Source organism: Enhydra lutris, unplaced genomic scaffold (assembly GCF_002288905.1).
Source record: "Enhydra lutris kenyoni isolate GAN:26980312 unplaced genomic scaffold, ASM228890v2 scaffoldscaffold58, whole genome shotgun sequence".
Lineage (NCBI taxonomy): Eukaryota > Metazoa > Chordata > Mammalia > Carnivora > Mustelidae > Enhydra > Enhydra lutris.
This window is the reverse complement of record NW_019154142.1, coordinates 14,452,380-14,476,261: the sequence shown is the minus strand read 5'-3', so window position 1 is coordinate 14,476,261 and position 23,882 is coordinate 14,452,380. Positions and strand designations below refer to the sequence as shown.

Here is a 23,882-nt window from a genome sequence, read left to right as displayed (position 1 = left end):
CATCTTATTTTATTTTTCCTTCCCTTCCCCTATGTTCATCTCTTGCTTTGTTTCTTTTTTTTTTTAATTGTTATGTTAGTCAACATATAGTACGTCATTAGTTTTGAACACATGTAGTGTTCCATGATTCATTGTTTCTGTATAACAGCCAGTGCTCCATGGAATCCCTGCCTTTCTTAATAGCCATCACAGGGCTAACCCATCCCCCAGCCCCCTCCCTTCTAAAACTCTCACTTTGTTTCCCAGAGTCCATAGTCTCTTACGGTTCGTCTCCCACACTGATTTCTCCCCCTTCATTTTTCCCTTCTTTGTCCTAATGTCCTCCATGCTATTCCTTATGTTTTGTTTTTTTCTTTAAAAAAATTATCATTACATTTTTATCTCCCCCCAATGAATCTGTAAGCCCTCCGGGGCAAAGAATATATCCCAGAACTTAATAAATCTCATCTTTGCCCTATTTCTTTCTCTACCTCCCCTACATGGCTCATCCATCCATTAATCCTGGACACATGTTGCCCCTGACTCAACCATGTGCCAAGAGAACCAAAAGGCCGAAGCTGTGGCCTTGAGGTCCCACGACTGAACACATCTTACAGTTCCTCTCTAAAATGTTGCCTTGCCTCCCCAACAAGACCATGCACATGGTTCCTTAAGGACCCACCTTTAGCACTGTAGTGTACATAATAGTTATTTACCTAAATATAAGAGTTAGTAAAAACCAAAGAACAAACCCATAACACAGAGGTCTCTTCTTACTGGGCAGAATCTTTTCTAAAATAATACTCAGAGTTTCATTTATGAAGATGGTTTTAAAAGACCATAAAGGACCACTCTAATAATCTTCTGACATTTCTGTAGGACAGGGAGACTAATCTCAAGTTTATACATGGCCAGAAAATATAAGCAAGTCTATATAGTACAAATATTCCTGAAAAGATAACCTCATTTATTTGAAAGATGCATTAAAAACTTTTCTTGTGGTTAGTAATCAAGGATTACATGTTTTCATACTACATATAAACATGAAATGAGAATATGTCTATCCTGGTAGTCATAAAAGTACTATACTTGAAAAATCCTTGGTCCTTCTCTTCTCTGGAGCTTAAGATGTTAGGCTCTTAGCATAGCAGTCACTGGTGTACTTTTGAGGCCAGAAAGACCCTTTGTAGAAAGAGAGATTTTACCTTCACCAAAAGGAAGCCAGATTGCTGGCAGTGAAAATTAAGAGGGTTCTGTAGGATTATTTAAGGTAACAGATGTGGAGTAAAACCTGCAAGTGGTACGTGTGTCTGTAGCAAGTGATTAAATACTTTCAGATTTCAGAAACACAAGCAGTCGTATGCATGCACTGTTATTACAGAATTACATGGTGTATTGGTTATTACTGACTAGGGAAAAAGCAAGAGGAGGGCAGGAATATGCAATAAAGTAAGAGGGCACGCACTGTCTATAATAAACCTAACAACTATAAACATGCCATAATGAGAAATTTAAAAGGAAACTGAAATCAGGAGGTAGAATGGGGAGTGGGGACTATGGAATAGGAAGGCAAATTATTCATGATTGACATGATTAAACCATAGCAAGATAACATCCGACTATATTAAAGTAACCATGACTCCCTCCATAAAGACAGGTGAAAAATATTGTAGCAATCGTTAATAGATAAGGTCTGAAAAATAAATTCTACAAGCTCAACATCTCTGATTCAACAGAACTATAAAAACAAGTTGCTATTTTCATAAACATAAACCCAGGAACAATAAAATACAACTGTCATAATGTATCCCCAGGCCTTAACAGTTTTGCCTTAATATAGAAAAGCACAATAGCTCTGTGCAGAGTCTTCAGAAATCAACTATAATAGTGCCTATGACAATTTTCCCAAAACCATTCAAAAACAATTCTGTTTTAACCTTTCCTGTCCTGAGTAATGCATAGAGGTACAAAGGTGATTGAGTCATTCATTAAGTGGCTATAATATAATCAAGTCTAAAATCATTCCCAAGAGCATCTCATATCAAGAAGGGACCTGAAGGTTCATCTATTACTGCAAACTGGGTGTGACAGCAAATTACAATTTGTGCATGTCTCACATGTTCAAAGAAGGGTGCCTAAATAATTCCAAAAAGCAGTGTTACTATTTGCCATTCAGCAGACATCTTTGAGAGATTTCTAGATATGCCCAACGTGTCATAGAGCAAAGAGCCTAATAATAACATTGATAGAATAATTAAATCACCATTTACATAACTAATAAGAGGAGCAAGACGTACCATGTGAGCTCAGCTTTGCTCTGGAAACTGCCTCTTGAAAATTCTAATGAGAAGAATTTGCACGCTGAAAGCATGTAACCATGCAAATAACAGACGAGATTTTCTTTTTATTTTTGAGAAAAGGGGCAGAAGTATTCAAAACTAAACACAGAACTTGGGGCCCCTGAGTGGCTCAGTGGGTTAAAGCCTCTGCCTTTGGCTCCAGCCATGATCCCAGGGTCCTGGGATGGAGGCTCGCATCCAGCTCTCTGCTCAGCAGGGAGCCTGCTTCCTCCTCATTTCTCTCTTTCTCTGCCTGCCTCTTTGCCTCCTTGTGATCTCTATCTGTCAAATAAATAAATGAAATCTTTAAACGCAAAAGCTTGGTCATTTAGGAACCAAAAATGCATTTATTACGGATCTATTAACCTATGAAGGAATAGTCAGTATGAGTTTGTCATTGACTACAAAAAAATAAGCTTTAAAGTATAATTTCCAGGGGCGCCTGGGAGGCTCAGTGGGTTAAAGCCTCTGCCTTTGACTCAGGTCATGATCCCAGGGTCCTGGGATCGAGCCCCGCATCGGGCTCTCTCCTCAGCAGGGAGCCTGCTTCTCTCTCTCTCTCTCTGCCTGCCTCTCTGTCTGTCAAATAATAAATAAAATCTTTAAAAGTATAATTTCAAGATAAATCTTTAGTGATCAAAATAACTCTATAAGGAGAATTGGTGCAAGCAGCCAAGGAAAAAAAGGACTTTATCCATTCTTCTTCTCTAAGGTCGTTTACTTCTTTTTTTTTTTTTTTTTTAAAGATTTTATTTATTTATTTGAGAGAGAGACAGTGAGAGAGAGCATGAGCGAGGAGAAGGTCAGAGGGAGAAGCAGACTTCCCATGGAGCTGGGAGCCCAATGCGGGACTCGATCCCGGGACTCCAGGATCATGACCTGAGCCGAAGGCAGTCGTCCAACCAACTGAGCCACCCAGGCGTCCCAGGTTGTTTACTTCTGTAGAGAACTTTAGTTCAGACCTTCCCAGATGCATGCCAGGATTCTTCACATGAGGAGTCTGCCTTACTTCAACCACCTTAATGCCCTCATTTCCTGTTCAAAAACCTCTACTTTCGGAAAAACAAATTCGGAATTCCTTGGCCTGGCAGATACTTGGCACAACCAACGTTTCCCAATGTATCATTCCTAGTCCTCAACCACAGGGACGAAAATCTTCCCCACTTGGCTCCAGTTCCAGTCACAATGCATCTCTGCCATTTCTTCATAATCTTGGTCTTCTGAAGTGTCCTCATCCTTTCCTTATGCCTGTACGCCTGAACCCAACTCTCAAAGCCAGGTCAGGCACAATGCCTTCCCCAGTCATCCAGGCTACCGTCCCTGCAGCTGACCCCACTCATAAAGCCCTTTGTGTATGTCATCTCTCTCCTATGCAGTACTGATTCTAAAGTGTAAATTATCATTTCAGCTGTCCTGTAAAGCTTAAGGACATTTCTTATACCACTTCTTTATATTCTAGCAACTTTCACCCAACCGCTACCCTCATTCACCACAATGGCCAGCAAAGCATCTTTCCACTGCAGGGGATCAGCGAGCATCTCCTGAGTCAAGGACACGTAATAGCAGTGATGCACGAAAATTAAAGGGTAAGTATAACATAAGGACAATTTGAAACAAATGGGACTTCTGAGTAGCTAATTTTTTTTCTTTAACATTTCTAAGGGTTTGGAATCCAAGATGATGCTACCCAATTGCTTTCTTCCAGAAGATACAGTGAGGAGTTTGCCCTAGATTTCACGCTTTGCCAATGTGCCCCCAGAGGGCCTTCTGCTCACCCCATGACAATTCACTGCAAATGCCTGTCCCCTCATCTGTCTATAGGAGTGGCTTCTTGAAAGCAAAGGCAGTGTGTTCCACTTCTGATCGCTACATATTAGTAGCCCATATAGTAGGAACTCAGTCAATGATTGACTTAGCACCAAGATTATCTAAAGTAAACACAATTAAAAATAACCTTTACTAGGCACATAAATGTTAAGTAAACTTAATCCGTGCCTGTGTGATTTCAAAGATTTTTTTATTATTATTTATTAATTTGACAGATCACAAGTAGGCAGAGAGGCAGGCAGAGAGAGAGAGAGAGAGGAGGAGGAGGAGGAAGCAGGCTCCCCACTGAGCAGAGAGCCCGATGAGGGGTTTGATCCCAAGACCCTGGGATCATGACCTGAGCCAAAGGCAGAGGCTTTAACCCACTGAGCCACCCAGGTGCCCCCTGTGTGATTTCAAATGAGACATACAGCCAAGTTCTAAGGACTACATATATATAAGTACTAGCCACAAAAATGGACACACAAACAGCAAGAGAAATCCTATATGGACATATGTGTGGGCATGTGCATGATTTTTATACACCCTAGAATATTTCCAGAAGAAATCGCGATTTCAGAGAGGGAAAATAAGGGAATAGAGGTGGTTTTTTCATCTACGTTTCACTCTTCTGTATTATTATTTTTTTCTGGTACAAAAGGTGTTTTTATTATAGCATGGGGACAGGACTCATGGGCAGAAAAGTCTGCACTGGGGTCATGAGGAGCAATTGATTATATAAGTTGGAGTTGAGGAAGGCAAAGAAAGAGGGAAGTTTCCAAAAGAACATTCATGTGCTAAAGAAGATGCACAGCGTCCTGGAGGCCTTACTATTGTCAAGCTAAGGTTGTTTTTCCCTCTAGCAAAGCATGAACAGTAAGAGTGGAGCTTCCTAGAGCGATGTCTATTCTACCAGCCTCAAGTATTTGTCTGTGGGTTGCAGGTTATAAGGAAATTTAATTTTATCTACATTTTTTTTCTTGCCTTTGTTCTCCACATCATTCCCCCTCTAAACAATTTTGACCCTTAAATCTTTAAGGTTCTTGAGGGTGGAAGGTCTTATCTTTTGTACCTTGTTCCTGCTAAATAGAGGCATAGAGATGTCCCTATCTATGGGTCAACATTGGTAGGTTGGAGAACTTATATAGAGGAGTTACCAAAGGCAGAGGCAGCCAGTCCAAGGTAGACAATCTTCTGTATTTTTTTTAAACTAGGGAACATGTGGGGTGTCTGGGTGGCTCAGTGGGTTAAAGCCTCTGTCTTCAGCTCAGATCATGATCCCAGGATCCTGGGATTGAGCCCCTTCTCGGACTCCCTGCTCAGCAGGGAGCCTGTTTCTCCCATTCCCTCCGCTGCTTCCCTCTGCTCCTGCGAGCGCTCTCTCTCTCTCAAATAAATAAAATCTTCTAAAAAATTAAAATAAACTAGGAAACATGTATAACTTTCAAATTAACTCCTCCTCCATGTATGACCACATGTACAAAGAGCAGTCTAATGGCAGTTAAAACATTTTTTTTTAAATGAGTCATCTAGGGACACCTGGGTGGCTCAGTTGGTTAAATGTCCAACTTGTGATTTCAGCTCATGATCTCAGGGTTGTGAGATCGAGCCCCACATTGGGGTCCATGCTGGGCATGGCGCATGCTTAAGATTCTCTCTCCCTCTGCCATCCCCCCCCACTCATGCTTGTTCTCTCTCTTTTTCTCTGAAATCAATCAATCTTTAAAAAATGAGCAGTCTACCATTAGAGCAAACTAATACAAATTTTATATGTTAGAGCTGTAAATGAAAGAATAGAATTAGTGAGTTTTGGGAAGTCCAATGGGGAGATATTTTATGGCTTAATTTCTGTATAACAACAGATAAATGCCTTCTTAACATAGTATTTCCTAATTTAAATTCTTCTTTCATCTATGTGTTCAACATTCCTGTTTATTTAAGGATAAAATTACCCAAAGGCATAATCAATACTTCCAAGTAATAAAAAGAGACAGTAAAAATTTTCCCCAAGGTACAAGATTGTAATAATAAAAGCTTCTCAGATGTTCAATAAAAAGAAGCAACTCCTCCTCCATGGTGACTTTAACTAAAATGTACTTTTTAAGTAAAGTGCTCAATCCTCATAACAGAGGGTGTACACTGAAAACTGTCTAGGCATCACATATCAACTCCCCCCCTTTTGTCAGAGCAAAGAGATCTAGCCTTCTGTGGGAGATTTTAAATTGTGTGACATAAATCTTTTGGGACCATGATCTTCTCATCTTTATATACCAAGCTGCTAAAATAATCTAGCAAATAGTAGCTTCTTAGTAAGCATGAGTTCAACAAATGACATTTCCTCACATAGTATACACATTTGTAGAAATCAACAGAGTAATATCGCTCTGATAAGTAAGGCCATAACAGTTTCTGTAACCAGTAGATGGCCATGTTTAGTTTAAAAACTATATTTAAAACATAAACGCTAAAGACCACTTTGACAAAATAACTCCAAATCCAGTTTGGCTTTATATAAGCCTAGGAATCTTCTCCTGAGTTACTCGAGTGATGTGGCACCTTAAGGAAAAGGATAGAGATGAGATGGTCCCAAGATCCTAGGAGTAGAAAATCCCCAATTCTGTCCCACTTCTTTCAGGCCAGGAGACAATTGTGCATGTATCTTGGTACAGTTTAGTTTCTAACAGTGACTGATCAGAAAAATAGTATTTTTCTTCCCAAGAGCACAGACTCATCCTGTGCCTTGCAGTATTACTAGAGTTACCTCATCTGGGTCTCATCAGCTCACCACTTTGTCAAGATGAGAAGAGAGTTGCTTTTCCTACCATTCCTGCCATCTGGTAGATTCTACTTCCCTCCTTCCCCAGATAGTCCTCGCATGCACACATCTCATGACAAGACGCAGCCTTGATTCTTGGCCTCCACCTTTTCATTTCCCTCTACTTCAGTTCCTATCCTAAGAATCAATTTTACCATGTTAAGCTCTTGTTTTCCACATTTTGCTATGCCAGCTACATCTTTTCGATCAATCTCCTTAAAAAAAAACAGTTATGGCTCCAACTGCAACTGAGACTCTCACAATCTCCATATAAAAGCAGCAAACCAAGGATCATTTCAAATTTTTACTAGCATAGTTATTTTAAAAGGAGAAGAGCGGAAGAAGATAGTTTTAGAAAGCTTTACGTAGAAGTTTTAAATTTATTACAACCAGATAATGAATTCCAAACTGTGTTAAGACTTCCTAAACTTTGAGACCAAACCAAATCATCCCCACACACAAACAAGAAAAGAAAGTTGCAAAATGGCAGTGCACCTACCTGAGGATATGGGGAAGTTCTGGATTTTGACTTTGAGCTGGAGAGCCTGGACTTGGCCCCCTTCCTGTTGTCAGTCATAGTAGGAGTGGAACTGCTGGTGTAGGAGAAGGCTGGTTTAGAGGCTGAGATCTGATCCAGGGAGAGCTGCAATCCTTTGTATTCTGTGTCCCTGTAGGGTGAGAGGACACAGCCCTTAATCTGCCACCACAGGAAATGGGTGCATGTGTTCTCTCACCAGGATTGGCAGTAATCCATATTTGAAAAGAAAGCCAGCAAAAGTTAGCCATATAACTGGTAGCCACAAACACCTTGATTATTTTAGAAATGCCTAACATTTAACTAATGTATACAGAGGTAGCTGCCCCATATACCACAGCCAAATTATATGATATACTCATGAAAATGTCTAGATTTTAAAATACATTTTTGATTATAAGTAGAAAATAAATCCATAATTCAACTTCTCTGAGTTTTTGTGTCCTCATCAGTGAGGTGTAGATTATAAAATCTACTCTAACAGACTTTTTGTATAGGGTGAATTCAACAGACAACTGGCCATCTGATGCTATCCGATTATTGGCAAAAAGAATGTCAGCTGTTCCAAGATCAATCATTGTGGTAAACATTCCTAGTATTTTTATAGCTAGCAAACCAGTGAAACTAGGCTTATAAGTAGTTAAAATTCCCTTTTAACGGGCTAACTAATTCAGTTACATTTGGGTACATTTTACCACCAGTTCTTTCCATTCCATCTTTAATAAATATTTATTAAGCTCCTAATATATACCAGGCTTTGTGCTATGTGGAAATGGAAGAATGAGTAAACAGCCTAGAGTCCTTGCCCTTCCACAGATTATAATCTATTTCCAAGAAGACATGGTAAGCAAATATGAAACATAATAACTGCAGACTGTGATGTGAAGAGGATAAAGAGTATATCTTGGAGAGCTCATTACAAGGGTATGGCTTGAGGTATTTAGGGACTGAAGATGATAGGTTGGCCCTGCCCACAGCTATCACCTCAGACCGCGTCAGGAGAGAGAATCTTGACGGACTCCTCAGTTTCCATAAGAAGATATCAACCCTTCCCACTGGCAGCCAAAATAAAATGTTTCATAGTCTTCTTTATGAGGACCTGTGGGAGAATTCCCTTTCAGGTTCCAGAACTAGTTGGACTGCTCCTGGGAAACTGATTTATCTCACAGATACCGTGAAGCATACAACCCATCATGTTTCCCCCATTCCACTGGAAGTCAAAAAACTCTGACCCCAAATCTGATTTGTAACCACCTCCAACAAGTATACAAAGACCTCAGGGCAGGCATTTTTGTGCAACACTGACTTCTTTTATTTTTCCTTTTATCTAATGGGTTCACTTTTCTAAAAAAAATTTACATGCATTTTTAATACTCTTTGGATTAAAGTAGGCATATTAAATGTAATAAACTAATAAAGTTCAAAATGTTAAAGTGATTGGTAGATTTCCAGAGATCAACAAATATTCATTTACCTTCCCTTCCTCTTCCTTATTCTTCTACAGAGAGATCAGGCAAAGGCAAAGGAAAATCAAGCAAGTGACAAGTGACAAGGAATAGAAATATATAGAATATACATATATAGAAATATATAGAGAGAAAAAAATATATAAATATATAGATAGAAATATCTAACTATTATACCTGATAGAAATCAGCTAAAACAGGTTCAATAATAGCATGGCCACAAACTACAATATAGTGGTATATGTCAGCAAATTACAATGACTTTATATCAAATAGTCCGACTACTCAGGGCAAGTTAAAAAAAAATTATCCTATGCAAGCAAAAAAATTTAGAAGGTGGGCATGCGATATGTATTCCAGGCTTGGGAAGTTGAATCATATGACTGATGTGCTTTACTACTCTAATCATCTCCCAAGGAAAACACACAACACAGACTCTTTGCACTTCTTGGTTAGAAATTCAGTTTCTAAATTGAAATTTAGAGATGTAGTTCCCACCTATTTTTCTGACAATATATGAAAATTTTCCTTCATCAGCTCCTCACTTCACCCAAAATTCTTCTCCCCAAACTAACCTTATAATTTCCTCTCTTCCTCCTCCAACACATACCTATAGAACTCCTCTAATAAAGAACTATCTTAAATCCTACTTGCCTCTGAAGCCCTTCCCAACTGCTAACCCCATTCATTCCTTCAATACATGTCTACTGAGTATCTCTGTGGAGGTCCTGGGGAGATATCAATGAACAGAAGGACTAAGTTGCTGTGCTCAGGAAGAAGACACCAAGGCCAGTTCCTGCAGGAAGTAGGAAGGGGACCAGAAAATACCCTTTTCCTCCTCCAACCTTATTTTTCAAGCGATAATATCTAATCATTCCTCAGAGTTCCAAGTTCCTAGAGGGCAAAAGTCAAGAGACATTTTGTTATGTTCCAATGTCAACTGCATATTTCACACATCTGGAAGAGGAAGAAGATAAAGATGCAACTCAGAAAGGACTCTTTTCCTCAGTGACTATTAATAACCAGCAGCCCAACAATATCTCTCTGTTGGAAAAGAGCCTTCTGGGCTGTGAGTCTCTGACCATCTTCCCTGAGATCACATGCATGTGACAGTGAGCAAGGTGGGCTCTGACAGGAGGTAGAGCTCCTATGCTTGGGCATCTCCTGTGTCAAGAGAGTGTTGGTATATCCATTCGGTCTCTGCCTGACAAGACCCAGACTGATAGCAAAAACCCTGCACCCCTGAAAATTTGGGCACATAATTTTTAAAACACACTCTCAATGCAACATTTCAGCACAGAGACTTCATGGCAATAAGCAGAGAGTAAACAAGGATTCATTTCTCTCGCATACACTATCAGGCACTGGGAGTATGCATCTCAACTACTGAAGAAGTCTTCCCTAAGTTTTTGCCTAGTTTCCAATGATAGAAATACTCCAAATAGGCTTAAATAAAAATTCAAAACAAATAAAGGATTTGAAATTCTACAGAGTCACATGAAAATGCTAAAAAATATAAGAAGAGTTATGTAAATACTTTTGATAAACAAAAATATTAATATTTTGCTGTCCATCTAAAAAGACCATAAAGAATCCACCAAAAATAACAAAAATATCATGAGGTCAGGTAGACCATGGTTTGAGCCACTTAGTGTGTAACAACCCATCTAGACCTCAATTTCCTCTTTATAACTCATAGCAATGGATGTGCTAAGGTTTAGAAAAATATTATATGGAAAGCTCATAGCACAGTGCCTAGAACATAGTAAATGCTCAACAAATAGTAAGTATTATTTCTTTACTTCCGTACTTTGTGGTGCTTTTTGGCACCTGACTTCCCCAAAACAATAGTTCCACTTTGGTAGTTATTATAATACACTTTATTACAAACATCTCCTTATGTCGTATTTCTTTCCTCTCTACCGCTAACTCATATTAATTTGTTCTGTTGCTTCTTAGTCTCTAAGCTCTATTGCAGTATGGCCAAAATACTCACTAAGGTAAGCTCTTTGCTGCTGAGTAAGCAAATGGGGACTTGAGAGTAGCACACACCTGATACGCTGAGAGGAGCTCAGCCTTCCTATTCCTCTAACAACTCAAAGATGTGTTAAGATGAAAAGCACAATAAAAAAATACCCACTTAAAGACATTTCAAGTACAGTTGATGTGCTACCAAGAGCAGCTCTGAATGACAGATTCACTAAGAACAAAGCATTTGTTTTACTTTTAGAATTCTATTAAATTGGAGCATTTCATTTGTATAGATTAAAGGTCTAGATGCTGATGGGAATCACATTATGAGTTCCATTTCCCTCCTCTAAACCCAGACACTCCCTCCCTTCTCAGCAGTGAGGCACATTCTGGTATCTCTCTCTCTCTCTTTCACACACACACACACACACACACACACACACACACACCACAGTTAGCAAAGCCATTCAATGTTCCCCTGTGGAGCAAGACAAAATAAAATACTTGGGTGCACAACCCAGGGACTCTGGAATGAGTACAGTGAGGTATTAGACTTAGGTGACTTTAGTAAAGGAGGGACAGGACACAGCCCTACTCTACTTGTAAAGCTTTCCTGAAAAGTGCCACATAGACCATATTCAGGACTCCACAGGCTCCCCTCACTAGGGCAGCTCACACTGTTCTCTAGGATACAACGGGCATATCAAAAGAGGAACTGTGGGCATATGCCCTTTGGCATATTTTTCAAAATGGCTATTGATATCAATTTACATTTGTTTTTGTTTTTTTTTTTTTTCTCTGTTGAGTGACTTGTACTAGAGCTGCAGACATCCTCAGGTACCCTGGCTCCTAAAGCAATGTGAAATGGGTAATTTGCGATCACTAGGACTTGCAGCTTGTCAATCTCACTCATATTTGCACAGACCAAAGTAATCCTCTTATTCCATTATGGACAGTCAGAAATCATTCAATTTGCAGAATTAACCATCTGAGTCTACTCTAAACTTTATAATAGCCATGTACATATTTGGAATTACTCAAATTCCAATAGAATAAAAGGGGCCATTTTGGCATCATTGGCCTTCCTGGCCTTCAGCGATATGCCATGACCACTCACAAGGTAAGTGCCAACTTGCCATAGGGGACCTCAGTGTGATGCCCTTGCAAAGCAAACAAGAGATCTCTCTTCACCATTAAGAGGCACTTTTAGATTCAGAGAAATGCATTAATATAATTTCTATCGTTTTGACTGGGAGACTGGTGTCCATGGTGCCAACGGCAGCATATGACTATATTTGCAAACTTCAGATGAGTTGCAATGATTGTAGAGATAAGCAATCAGCAGCATTTTCTCAGTTAATGGTGAGTCAAGATTCTTCCCAAGAACCTTTCCTCTTCAACTCTGCCATCTCCTAGTGCTCTTCCATTGTAGACAAGTGACTTTTTGCTGCTCACATGTCACTTTTGAAGCTGGACATTCTGAAGTGTCTTTGCTGGCTTGATGTTATGTGGCTATTCTTAAAAGATGTTGCCAGATTTCCCAATTGAGCTATTTTAAAAAACAAAACAAACAAACAAAAAAAAAGCCAGCTGAAGGTGATCAAATTACGGAGGAAAACGTGGAAAGAGAGACATACAATTGATTTGGCTCCAAGGCGCTGACTACAATTAGCAGAGGATTGCATTAAAGTGTGATCGGATTAAGTTGGACCGACTGCGTCTTACGCTAAACTTTTTTAATTGGATTCTCGAATCACCGTCACACGAAGGGCATTACCTTCTTTATATTCTGGCAGAGCTATTGCCCGGCCACTGGGTAAACCTCTGCAGCAGAGAGACCTAGTTTATGTTTCATTTTCAGGCTCCCATGGAGCCCAGCAGAGAGAGCTGATAAGGAGGATTCCATACTGTGAGAGGCTCACAAACGAAGACATCTGCTGGGAAATTAGGCTAAGGCACCCTTGGAAATATAATAGTCTCATACTAATAAGTGGATTTGTGTTTGCTCCTTGTGGTTTTCTCCATTTGCTCTAGTGATTTCAGTAGTTCCCCAAAAGTCTTTGGTTTTACATAAACACTGCCTCTGCCTAGAAACATCTTTCTCCTCTATTTTGTAGGTCTCCTCCAACATGCTATGGAGAGGATGGCACGACAAGGGGGAGGGATGGCTTAGGCACAAAGTCTACCCTCACACTGTAATTTCAAGAAGGAAAGACAGGGGATGTAAATAAGAGGCAAATAATAACTAAAAGCAAGTAAAAAACTGTAACAGTTTGGTAAGATGTAGCAAAGTCAACCATCCTCACAACAGAGACTATGGAAAACCTCTGCACAAACCCATGACAACAAGTTGAAATATAGGTAAGTCCAGACCCGCCACAACATGCATCTGGACCATTCCATGCTCATGGATCGGAAGAATAAACATTGTTTCTTTACCTACAGAGGCCACAGTGATTTCCTGCTTCCTCCCCTCAGCGCCTACGCCGGCCACGGTCTCTAACGCTCACTTAGCACATCTAGTTCCTGTCACACAGTGTGGCAAATAGTGTATCAGACAACAATCTCCTGAATTCCTTCTCTTATGATAGTCTCCGTTTACTGTCTAGTACCATATCTTACAGAGAGCAGATGCTCTCTCGCAACTGATTAACAAAATAATTCTCAATGCAATAAACTTTTATTTATCTTAAATCCAAATGACCAGAATTTTTAAAAACTGGCAAACCTTTCTACATAAGCAAGAAAAAAATACCTACTAAGTAAGTAAGTTTATGTGAGGGATTTTTAAACTCCAAAATTGTAAATAATAATGATCATTCTGATATTCTGTGAGATCCTAAATTAAAGAAACAAATCATGTTTTAGCATTATGCATATTAAGAAAATGTACTGATTTTTTGGTCAAGTTACGATTCAGGCATGGCATATGTGATACTTAAACTAGAATACTAAATTGGTTTTATCTTCAACCATTTATTTGGAACTATTACAACTGTACTGAAGGAGTGCGGAAGAATAGTACTTTAAACCCCCAGAGAAATAACTTCTACAAATCGATAATACAATATCTCTGAAATAGAAAAATATGAAAAGGATGTAAACAATCTACAAATTGCTGAGGAATGATTTTTTAAAACTTTAGCCCACTTGTAAAAACCTATATGAATTAAGGCAGCTTTCAGATTTTTTTGTCACTTCTATCTCTCAAATCGACAAAGATTTTATTTTAATGACACTAAAATCTCAATGAAGACAAGGTGAAGTAAATGAACATTCTTATATACTAATGCTAAAAAGAGTAAACCATCAGTGTTTATCAAGAATCTTAAGAATAGGGCACCTGGGTGGCTCAGTTGTTAAACTTTGCCTTTGGCTCAGGTCATGATCCCAGGGCTCTGGGATCCAGCCCTGTATTGGGCTCCCTGTTCCACGAGAAGCCTGCTTCACCATCTGCCACTCCCCCTGCTTGTGTTCCCTCTCTTACTTGTGTCTCTGTCTCTCTGTCAAATAAGTAAATAAAATCTTTAAAAAAAAAAAAAAAGAGTCTTAAGAATGTTCATTTCTTAAATCCAGTAATTCAACTTCTAGGAATATATCTTATGAAAATAGTCAGAGATAAGCATCAAAAGTCTATATACAAGGGTACTTAGCATAATTTCTTATATTTAGTTGTAAATAAGTAAATAAAAAGCAACAATAGAACCATTACTTAATTATGGTATACCCATGTGATAAAACATTATGCAGGCATCAATTTTTTTTATTCTAATGATGTGAAAAATACTAATGATAAAGTGAAAAATTATCTCTTTTTAAGTTGACATGTACCATATATGCATGTATTTACATACACGTAGGGTGAAACAAAAAAATCAAAATGTTAACAGTGACTATCTGGAAAATAGGTTAAAGATGTTATTTACCTTCCCTCTATACCTCTATGTATTATCTTCATTCTTTCTATAATAAATATGTACCACTTTCATAATCAGAAAAAAAGAGTTCATGAAAAAGAAACTCTAATTGGGGCAAACCAGGCACTCCCACCTGGTATTGAAATGAAATGAAAAAAAAAAAATTCCCCAATTTTTCTTCCTTGTAGTTCCAGGATTTCTTCTTTGTGAGTAATATTAAATTATGGGAGGGACAACACCACGAAACTTCTTCTCCCACAGGTTCAACTTCTCATGAACACCATTTATAATTTTAAAATGTCCAAATGTCCATATGCTCTCTCAGTGCCTATACATTTCACTTACTTTCTGATCTATTTTCCACCCTTCCTACCTTACAGAATTATCTGTCTCTGAAGACCTTCATGTGAACTCTTTGACTCTATGTTTCCTTCTTTGGAGAATATAACCTAAATTATTGCTTATAATTGAAAAAAAGAAAGTCTTGCCATGTAGTTTCTTACAAAAGTTCAGCTTCCTGTGAGTTATAGATGGCATATTTATCATGAAGTAAAACTTAAATGAAGTAAACCCTACTTTGGGGGCCACATTTTTTGTTCTGAAAAACTTAATTTTTTATGCTCAGAGATCTATTCTACATCTAGAGCTAGTGAAGTTTAGGTGTACTATATCCTACAGATCTAAGTTCCAAATTCTATTGATCTTAGAGCTTTTTTGTTTCTTATTTTCTCCAAGTTGGGCCAGGGTTGGGGGGCAGTTAGGGAGGTATTGGTCTTTTAAAGTTAGATCCAAACAAATTCAGTGCAAAATGTGCTGTCTCTTTCACCAAAGGCATAAATTTTAAAATGCCAGTTTCCTTTTCTACAATCAACACCACTAATTTTAGCCCTCTTCTGGGGAGGCGGGGGGGGGGGGGGGTCAAATAAAAAGAAAGAAAATACTAATATCAGCTGAGTTTTTCTTACTTTTAAAAATGTTCACAAATAGAAAATAAAATGCATACAAGTTATTCTGGCCCCAGCTTTCCATGTCTTTCCATTCGTTCTCACCTTCCCACCCTCTGTGCCCATCCCCTTCACCTTCATTGTCATTTTACTAAGCTGACGCTTTTCAAGTGTATGTTTCCTTTAGAATTTTGTCAATACCTAAGATAGAGAAGTAATAGGGATTTGCAGATGGACTATATAGAAGTTGTGAAAAAATGAGGAGTCAAGGAGAGCATCTAAGTTTTTAGCCTGAGCAGCTTGGGTGAATGGTGGGAAGGAGCAGATTCATGGACAGGGGCAACAAGCAAGAGTTGTGTGTGGGCCTATTTAGAGATGCCTGTCATTCATTTGAGTGGAAATGTCAGGCAGGCAGTTAGATCTGGGTGTCGTGGAGTGGGGAGGTCTGGCTGGAGATGAGGGCTGGTCATCAATGTATAAGATTTAAAGCCAGCAAGAGAGCATGAGATCCCTAGAGAGTGAGCTGTAACTGAGATGCAGCCTGAAGTCCAAGCCCTGTAGCTCTCCAGTGTGGATCTGCAGGAGCAGGTAGTGTCCCCAGAGGAGGCTGAAAGGAAGCGAAAAGGGATGGGATGGGAATAGTCTGGTGAGATGCACAGTAAGGCTGGGCCCTGGGGAAGGTGTGAAGTTTGTCTTTGGAATGTCCCCTCCCTTTACAGTGGTTTTCCATCTTCTCTGTGGGAATTTTATCTGATTTCTTTAGTTTTTCTTATCCCATATAACAACTGCCCCAGTTTTCCAAGTATGGTCCCCTGACTGGAAGCATGGGCACCCCCCAGGAGCTTGTTAAAAATGCAAATTGTGGGCTCCACCCTAGACCTACAAATAAGAAACTCTAAGGGGTGGGGCTCAGCTAGCTGAGTTTTAAGGAACTCTTCAGGGGCTTCTGGTGCATGAAGTTTGAGAACTACTGCTCTAAAGAAAGTAGTCGGTAAACGGAACCAATGAAAAATCACAGATGAGACTTGACTCTTTTAACCTTTTCTGAGCTCTCTGTCTAAAGGCAAAGAGGTAAATATCTAACAGTAGATTTTAGGCATAAAACAATGGGCCATTCTTGAGACATCTTTGTGGGGGCCAAGGAAACTTCTCAAGCCCTACAAGTCATAAATGAAGGCAGATGCCTATTGTATCTCTGGTAATGAACTCTATGGATAACTATATAGTCTGTGTAGTATTATATAAGCTCTCTGAGTCCAACTATGAAGGCAATGAAAATTTGGGCATTTTGGTGGGCAATCCAAAATCTCTAGAGATAATTCAGAACTTATTTTGTTTGAACACTTATTTCGTTTAAAGTTGCTTATTTTTTATTTTATTTTTTTTTAATTTTTTAAAGATTTTATTTATTTATTTGAGAGAGAGACAGTGAGAGAGAGCATGAGCGAGGAGAAGGTCAGAAGGAGAAGCAGACTCCCCATGGAGCTGGGAGCCTGATGTGGGACTCGATCCCGGGACCCCGGGATCATGACCTGAGCCGAAGGCAGTCGTCCAACCAACTGAGCCACCCAGGCGTCCCTAAAGTTGTTTATTTTTTAAAGATTTATTTATTTATTTAAATTATTTTTATTAACATTATTTGCCCCAGGGGTACAGGTCTGTGAATCATCAGGCTTACACATTTCACAGCACTCACCATAGCACATACCCTCCCCAATGTAAGATTTATTTTACAGAGAGAGAGAGAGAGAATGTACAAAAAGGGAAGGAGAGAGGGAGACAGAATCCTCAAGCAGACTCCCCACAAAGATTGGAGCCCCTTGCAGGGCTGCTCCTGGGGCTTGACTTGGGACCCTGAGATCATGACCTGAGTTGAAATCAAGAGTCAACTGCTCAATGAACTGAACCACCCGGGCGTCCCTGATTAAAGTTGTTTAAACACTACCAGACAATTTTAAATAATGCCTCATCAGCAAGACATATAATAATAATAATAATAATAATAATAATGGCAGAACATTCATTGAATTGTGAATTTTTATTCATAAAATATACCTCAAATTTATTTTAGCAATTTAAATAATAGAGTTTTATGTATATTTAGTCAAGCATTACAGTAGTAAGGGCTTAGGGAGATTAGAAATAAATGAATCCAATTAAAGAACACGTCTGTGAGATTTGATATGTCATAGGTATGAATGAACTGTTTGCACAGCAACTGTAAAGAAACCATTAATGATTAACTACCTAGAAGAGGTTTAATCAAGAATAAATGCTATAGGACATATTTAAAAATATTTAAGTTAAACAAATGAAGATTTGTGCATTTGAAAACCTCGCATCATGCCATCATTTTTGCTGTGTCTTTTCCTGGGGAGTTCAAAGCCTAAGGTGCTGCTTTTCTTTTATCTACAGAAATGCCAGTTCCTTTGTGCTGTGCAGAAAAGGGCAGAGCTCTCAATGGTGCCATGAGGTTTAGACTTGTGGGGTCTCTCCACAAAGTGTGGGGAGTTTGGGACCCTCTGGTCTTGAATATAGAATGCAAATTTCCCAGTGTTGTGGAAGATTATTTCTTTGTGATCACAAGGACTTTTTCTGTTCCAGGAGTTTGTGTGAAGTTGAAAATAGGAGGTGTGCTCTTTTCACTCTCTCTGCCAGGGGGTTAGTTATAGGGTTTAGGAAGGACCTTTGTAAGGGTCAGAAGTGGGTGAGAAAGCTATTCCTGTGGAGAATAGAACCTCAACAAAATATAACTTGACTTTCAACAGTCTTAGCCTCTGAACAGCTTATAAAAATTAAAATGAAAAACCTTGTGTTTCATTTGGTTTGTGTCAAAAAAAAAAAGCTGCTCTTTTCCTGTCATATATTTGGACACCAATATCAATTAATGGGAGTGTCAAAAGAAGTAAATCTCATGGGTTCTTACCTTCAGCCACGGGAACACATTATAGTCATCACGAGTGCAGACAGTAAAATGAATGACTGAGGAACAGCAACAAGCTACAAACCCCTAAAAATGCTCAGAACCAGGGATTCTATTTTTGTAATGGTTTTCAGTAGGAGGAGGCAAGAGACAGCACATTCTTAGATTGTATTACCAGAGAATGTTGCTATTCTCAGAGAGATGTAAAAAGTGGCAAGGGACTTGGGTTTAAAAGTACAAACATAGAGAGAATCCCACCTTAATGGGGACCATTATGACATCCAGTTCAATATAATGAGGCTATTTCCACGATCTGGCCAGCAGCCCATATTAGCACGGCTTTACTGATGTGGATACAACAAATTCTGTTTGAACAAGAAATCCCCAGGAAAAAGAGAAAGAGAGAGATCCTTTCACGGTCTCTATCCATTTAACAATCAATCAAAGGGAAAATATCCTTCCAGTAAAGACAGCAAGGCCCATTTGAATCCTGGTAAAATATTAGATGTTCCAAATAAAATAGTGTTCTCTGGGTATGTATTGCTGTTCTGTGGAAAGGTCATAACTATTGATGCCTAAACTGGCGAAGGGGACGTAGGGTCGGACCCAGGGGTTAAGCACATGGCATGGCAGCTGGCTAGGTTCTGAGTACACCAAAACTTCTGTGAAGCTATTAGGTCACTTGGCGGAGACCCCATAGTGAACTCTTTTAGCGAACTATCCAGACTTTTGCAAAATCTCTTCAAAGTGTCATATTACTTCCCAAATATTAGGTGGAATCATATGAAATTGCCAATATTAGACTGCTTTAAATGTAAAGAAATGGCAATTACATATGGCCCACCTTAGTACAAGGTTACCAACTTAAAGACAGCATGCCAAAGAGGAAATCAGGTGGGCCCTGGAGTCCTGTCTCTGGGTTAGCATGTCGACTCAGTAGCTGTGTTGTGTTGGCTAAGTTACTTGGCTTCTCTGAGCCTCTGGCATAAAGCAGCAGCCTCTTGAATGTAAGTCCTTCTTACCCCCTGACCTTTCCAAGTATGACAACAAACAGAGCACCTTCCCACCCCTTCTTCGCTTGCAGCTGACAATCACACAGTCTTTCCAGGGCAGGGCAGCAATGCCTGGGAATTACCCCTTACAAAAGAAAAGTTAAAAATATTACAAAGACCTAAGATCATTAGAAACTTTTTTAATGTAATAAATATGCAAAGACTATTTTGACTCTAATGTGATTCTTCCATTTAAAACTCAGTAAGATTCCTAATCCTATTAGCAGTCAACCCCACAAAATACTGAAAAACTCCATTCAAAACAGAACAAAAAGCAGCTCAATATCATTGCAACAGGATAAAAATCAGCTTGGCACACACAACTGCTCTCTCGGGCTGACATAAAGAGATACTCAGGACACACCTTAGGCAACAGTGTTTTTGTCAGAGTTGAGATGGACTCCTTACCCTGCAGCCAATCAAGATCTCCCTCGAAGGCACACATGCACAGCCCTCCCCAGGGGCTCAGCCCCTCTCACTGCCTCCACTCCCTCCCCACCACCTAACCAAGGGGAGTCTGACCACACCTGCAAGCTTATTCCCCAGGTGACCTTAACAGTGCCAAGGCATTTTGGGCTTTCTTCTAATAGTGGATGGAAGCGCTTCCCTCCAGGAACGAATCCATCCTCAGCAAGCCTATAGGGAAATAAAGCTGGGATAGAGCTTGTACTTGTGCTTATTTCTTTTAACAGCAGGTACTGTCTCATTCATTTGGATATCCCCAGAACTTGGCACAGTGCCTGACACATAATAGGTGCTCAAGAAAACATTTATGAATGCTTAAAGGCTTACTAGTCCTAATCATCTGAAGTAGGATCTAACAATCCATTCCAGATGGATTAGCATGATTGGGGATTTCTCATTCTTGGGCAACACTCTGCCTTCCTAAGACTCATGCTTACATACACACACACACACACACATTCACATTAGACACTAGTGTGTGTGTCTACACACACATACAGTATTACTAAGGCTGGGTGAACATGTTCAAGATATATGCTAGCACTAATTTGAGAAAAGTAAGAGGCTTAGAGAAAATAGTTTCCAATTCAGATGAAACATATTCAGTTCCAACAAAAAAGTTGAGGGCAAAAAGGTAAGAGGAGGAAAGAAAACCCAGCACAGATAAGAACAGTGAGACAAGCACTGAAGCTAATTTGAAGAGTAATAATACTAATTGTGCTATAATGTTCATGGAAAAAAGAACAATGAGACAAAGGTGCGTATGTCACCATTCCATCTCAAAAGACCCTACCTCTCCTTCCACCCCTACTTCCTACTCCTTCCCTAGTAGCTCCACCATTCAAGCTTCTCTGAATTCTGTGCTCTCAACAAATAGCCCAAGCGTATCACTTCCAACTGTACTAATCTGAATTCTTAAATACTTAAATGGAACTCTTCTACTTTTCCAAATAAATTGTAAACTCCTCAAGAGATGCTAAGACCTCTGCTTCGTATATTCATGCAACAAATCATTGCACTCTGCCATACTCTCTGAAACACTTGATTTATCCATACCCAGTCCATACAGATTAAAGGAAATATACAAACAGTCTACTGGACACCATCAAAAAGGCCAGTACTGCATGTTTTATTCACTTTAAATTATAACTATTGACATTGGTAAAGTTCGCAAACATTGGTTCCAACTAAATTAACTTTAGAAATTTCATAAAAGCTAGGTTTCCTAGAACCTTCTTTTTCCCTGTAATGCACCTTCCACTTTGCCTGGGACATATAAGGTACTCAATAAATATTGGCTTCCTTCCCTCCAAGCACAAAGCTCAGCTCCCTGTAGAATACATAACGACAGCAATGAAAAACAGGGTGAGTTTAACCAAACTATAGAAACCATCACCCACAAAGAGCGCAACATTTGGAGATGTGTGTGTTGAGGAACTGGGGAGGGGAAGGAAGATAAACACTTAAATTTGTGAATTTGAAGATTTAGCAATTCAAGTTAAAAAGGGAACCACTCTTCCCTTTTCAAACTATTTCAGCTGACATCACATAATTGGCAAGAGCTGATAACAACAGTTATTTCGAGCATCTGCTTTCTGCCAGGTTCTGTGCTATATATATATACATTATTTTATTTAATCCTCCTTAGTCCTTAAAAGGTGAGTAAAAACATCCCCATTGCACAGATGGGGAAAACGAGGCTCAAAGAAGTAGAGCTGTGCTCAGAGTCTCATAGCTATAATGCAGCAAAGCATATTCAAACCCAGATACATCTAACACCAAAGCCCATGCCTTTCCCTTGCAGGTTGCTTCCAATGATACTATGGGATTTTATAAAAACAAAATCACAATCCAACTGCAATATAACCTCCCAGAGTAAAAGCCACAGATGGTAAACAGATGGTCCAGCCTCGGCCAGACCCTAAGCATTGTCAATGCCCCATAAAAGTAAGTTCTCTTCTCACCACCCCCCCTTGCCCTGCCATCACCATGGACCACCTTTCTCACCCCTGCCAGCTCCCTAGACCTCAGAATGCCTGAGGCAGAAGAAGGAAGTGGCAAAGTTACCCCCTCAAACAAGACAGAATGGAATTCCAGAACGAAATTCCTCTACCGATAAGCACTCAGACATTTCCAGGTTTCATCTAAACTCCAGCCAATCCTTTCTGCAGGACTACTGAGGCATAGACACTGGCACTTCAACCCAGATGAATTTTCTATCACTACCTGCTCAGCTGGAAAGATGCCACAAGCCAGTGAGAACAAACAGGAAAGCACTGGATACATGGAAATAAGTAACAACCTCTTACTAAATCATCAAGACATGCATAATCCACCCACCCACCCACCCACACACACACACACATACACACACCTTGAATCAACATAACAGTGTTCACGAAACAAACTGTGAAGTCAGATAGATGAAGTCAGAAGATGAAAACATACTTCTCAGGAGTTCCAGTAAAGCTTCATTTGCATTTGTCCATTCACAATCACATGTATATCCCTGCCTTCAGGAAGTTAATGACCATGTTGTTCCATGATAAGAAGCAAAGATCAGAACGCTTTCTGCCCCAACAGCCAGAGAAGAGTGGTCAGGCTGGTCATTTAGCACATACCAAGTGGCCTCCCCATAGGAATCTTTTAAAGAAGAGGTCCTGTGACTCAGTGCCCTCCAGGGTCAGGGCAAGAACAAAGAAAGGAATGGAGGCCAGAGAAGCCTGGGGAGAGGGAAGCAGCCCAGTAGCAGCATTGCCAAAGGGCCAAGAATGACTCACTTATGCTGGGAGGCTCTGCATCCCAAGCCTCCCTCCACCAACAGAATCCCCAGAAGACAACATTTTCTGCCATTTTCCCTCAAAAGCAGAACACTACTTTTTTAAAAAAATATTTTATTTATTTATTTGACAGAGATCACAAGTAGGCAGGGTAGGGAGAGGTGGGGTGAGCAACAGGCTCCCCGCAGAGCAGAGAGTCTGATGTGGGGCTCAATCCCAGGATGCTGGGATCATGACCTGAGCTAAAGGCAGAGGCTTTAACCCACTGAGCCACCCAGGAGCCTCAAAAGCAGAACACTATTTAGGAAATACCCCATTGCCATGGGAGGTCATTTGTGTCTCCTCTGATGAAAAGGATGATTTAGCTTGCCAATCCACTGGCGTTTGTTTTAACACATTTAACAAAAACATAAAATATTAAGTCTGGTTGCAGAAATGAAATAATTAGGAATAGCAATAATGTATCTATGTAAACTAAAGGTAAGGAACTCAGGGAGAAACTAAAATGTTTGCAGGCCACATTTTTTTCTTACAAAATGAAAATGTCCTTAGTGAGACAGGGGGGAAAAGATATATTTTTAATTGAATATGACTGAGAAGAGAGCATTGCTAAATTTAAACCACTACATTGTCAATATCTGTACATATTTATGAAGCAGCAACAGAGAAACAGTTTTTTAATTTTCCATCATGAGATCAGATGAAAGCTTATCCGGAAGGTGGGTGGGCTGAACACAGGCCTCACCCATTTAAATCCATCCCTCTCTACCAGATATTTCCTCCCCTGCAACTATCTCTGACCACCACCTTCATACAGAGAAACCTGGCATACAGTTGGAGTCAATACCCCAGGCTTTGATCCTGGCTTCCCCACTTATTGGCATATCTGA

General features: G+C 39.7%; 1 protein-coding gene across 1 annotated transcript in view; it reads right to left on the bottom strand.

Annotated features, from left to right (window-relative positions):
• The window catches only part of LOC111158311 (single-minded homolog 1), a 64,323-nt gene that overhangs the window by 19,134 nt on the left and 21,307 nt on the right, over window positions 1–23,882 (bottom strand). Inside the window, exon 9 of the mRNA XM_022520282.1 lies at window positions 7,439–7,607. Within this exon, the coding sequence (XP_022375990.1) occupies window positions 7,439–7,607 (169 nt within the window). The remainder of the gene's footprint in view (window positions 1–7,438; window positions 7,608–23,882) is intronic.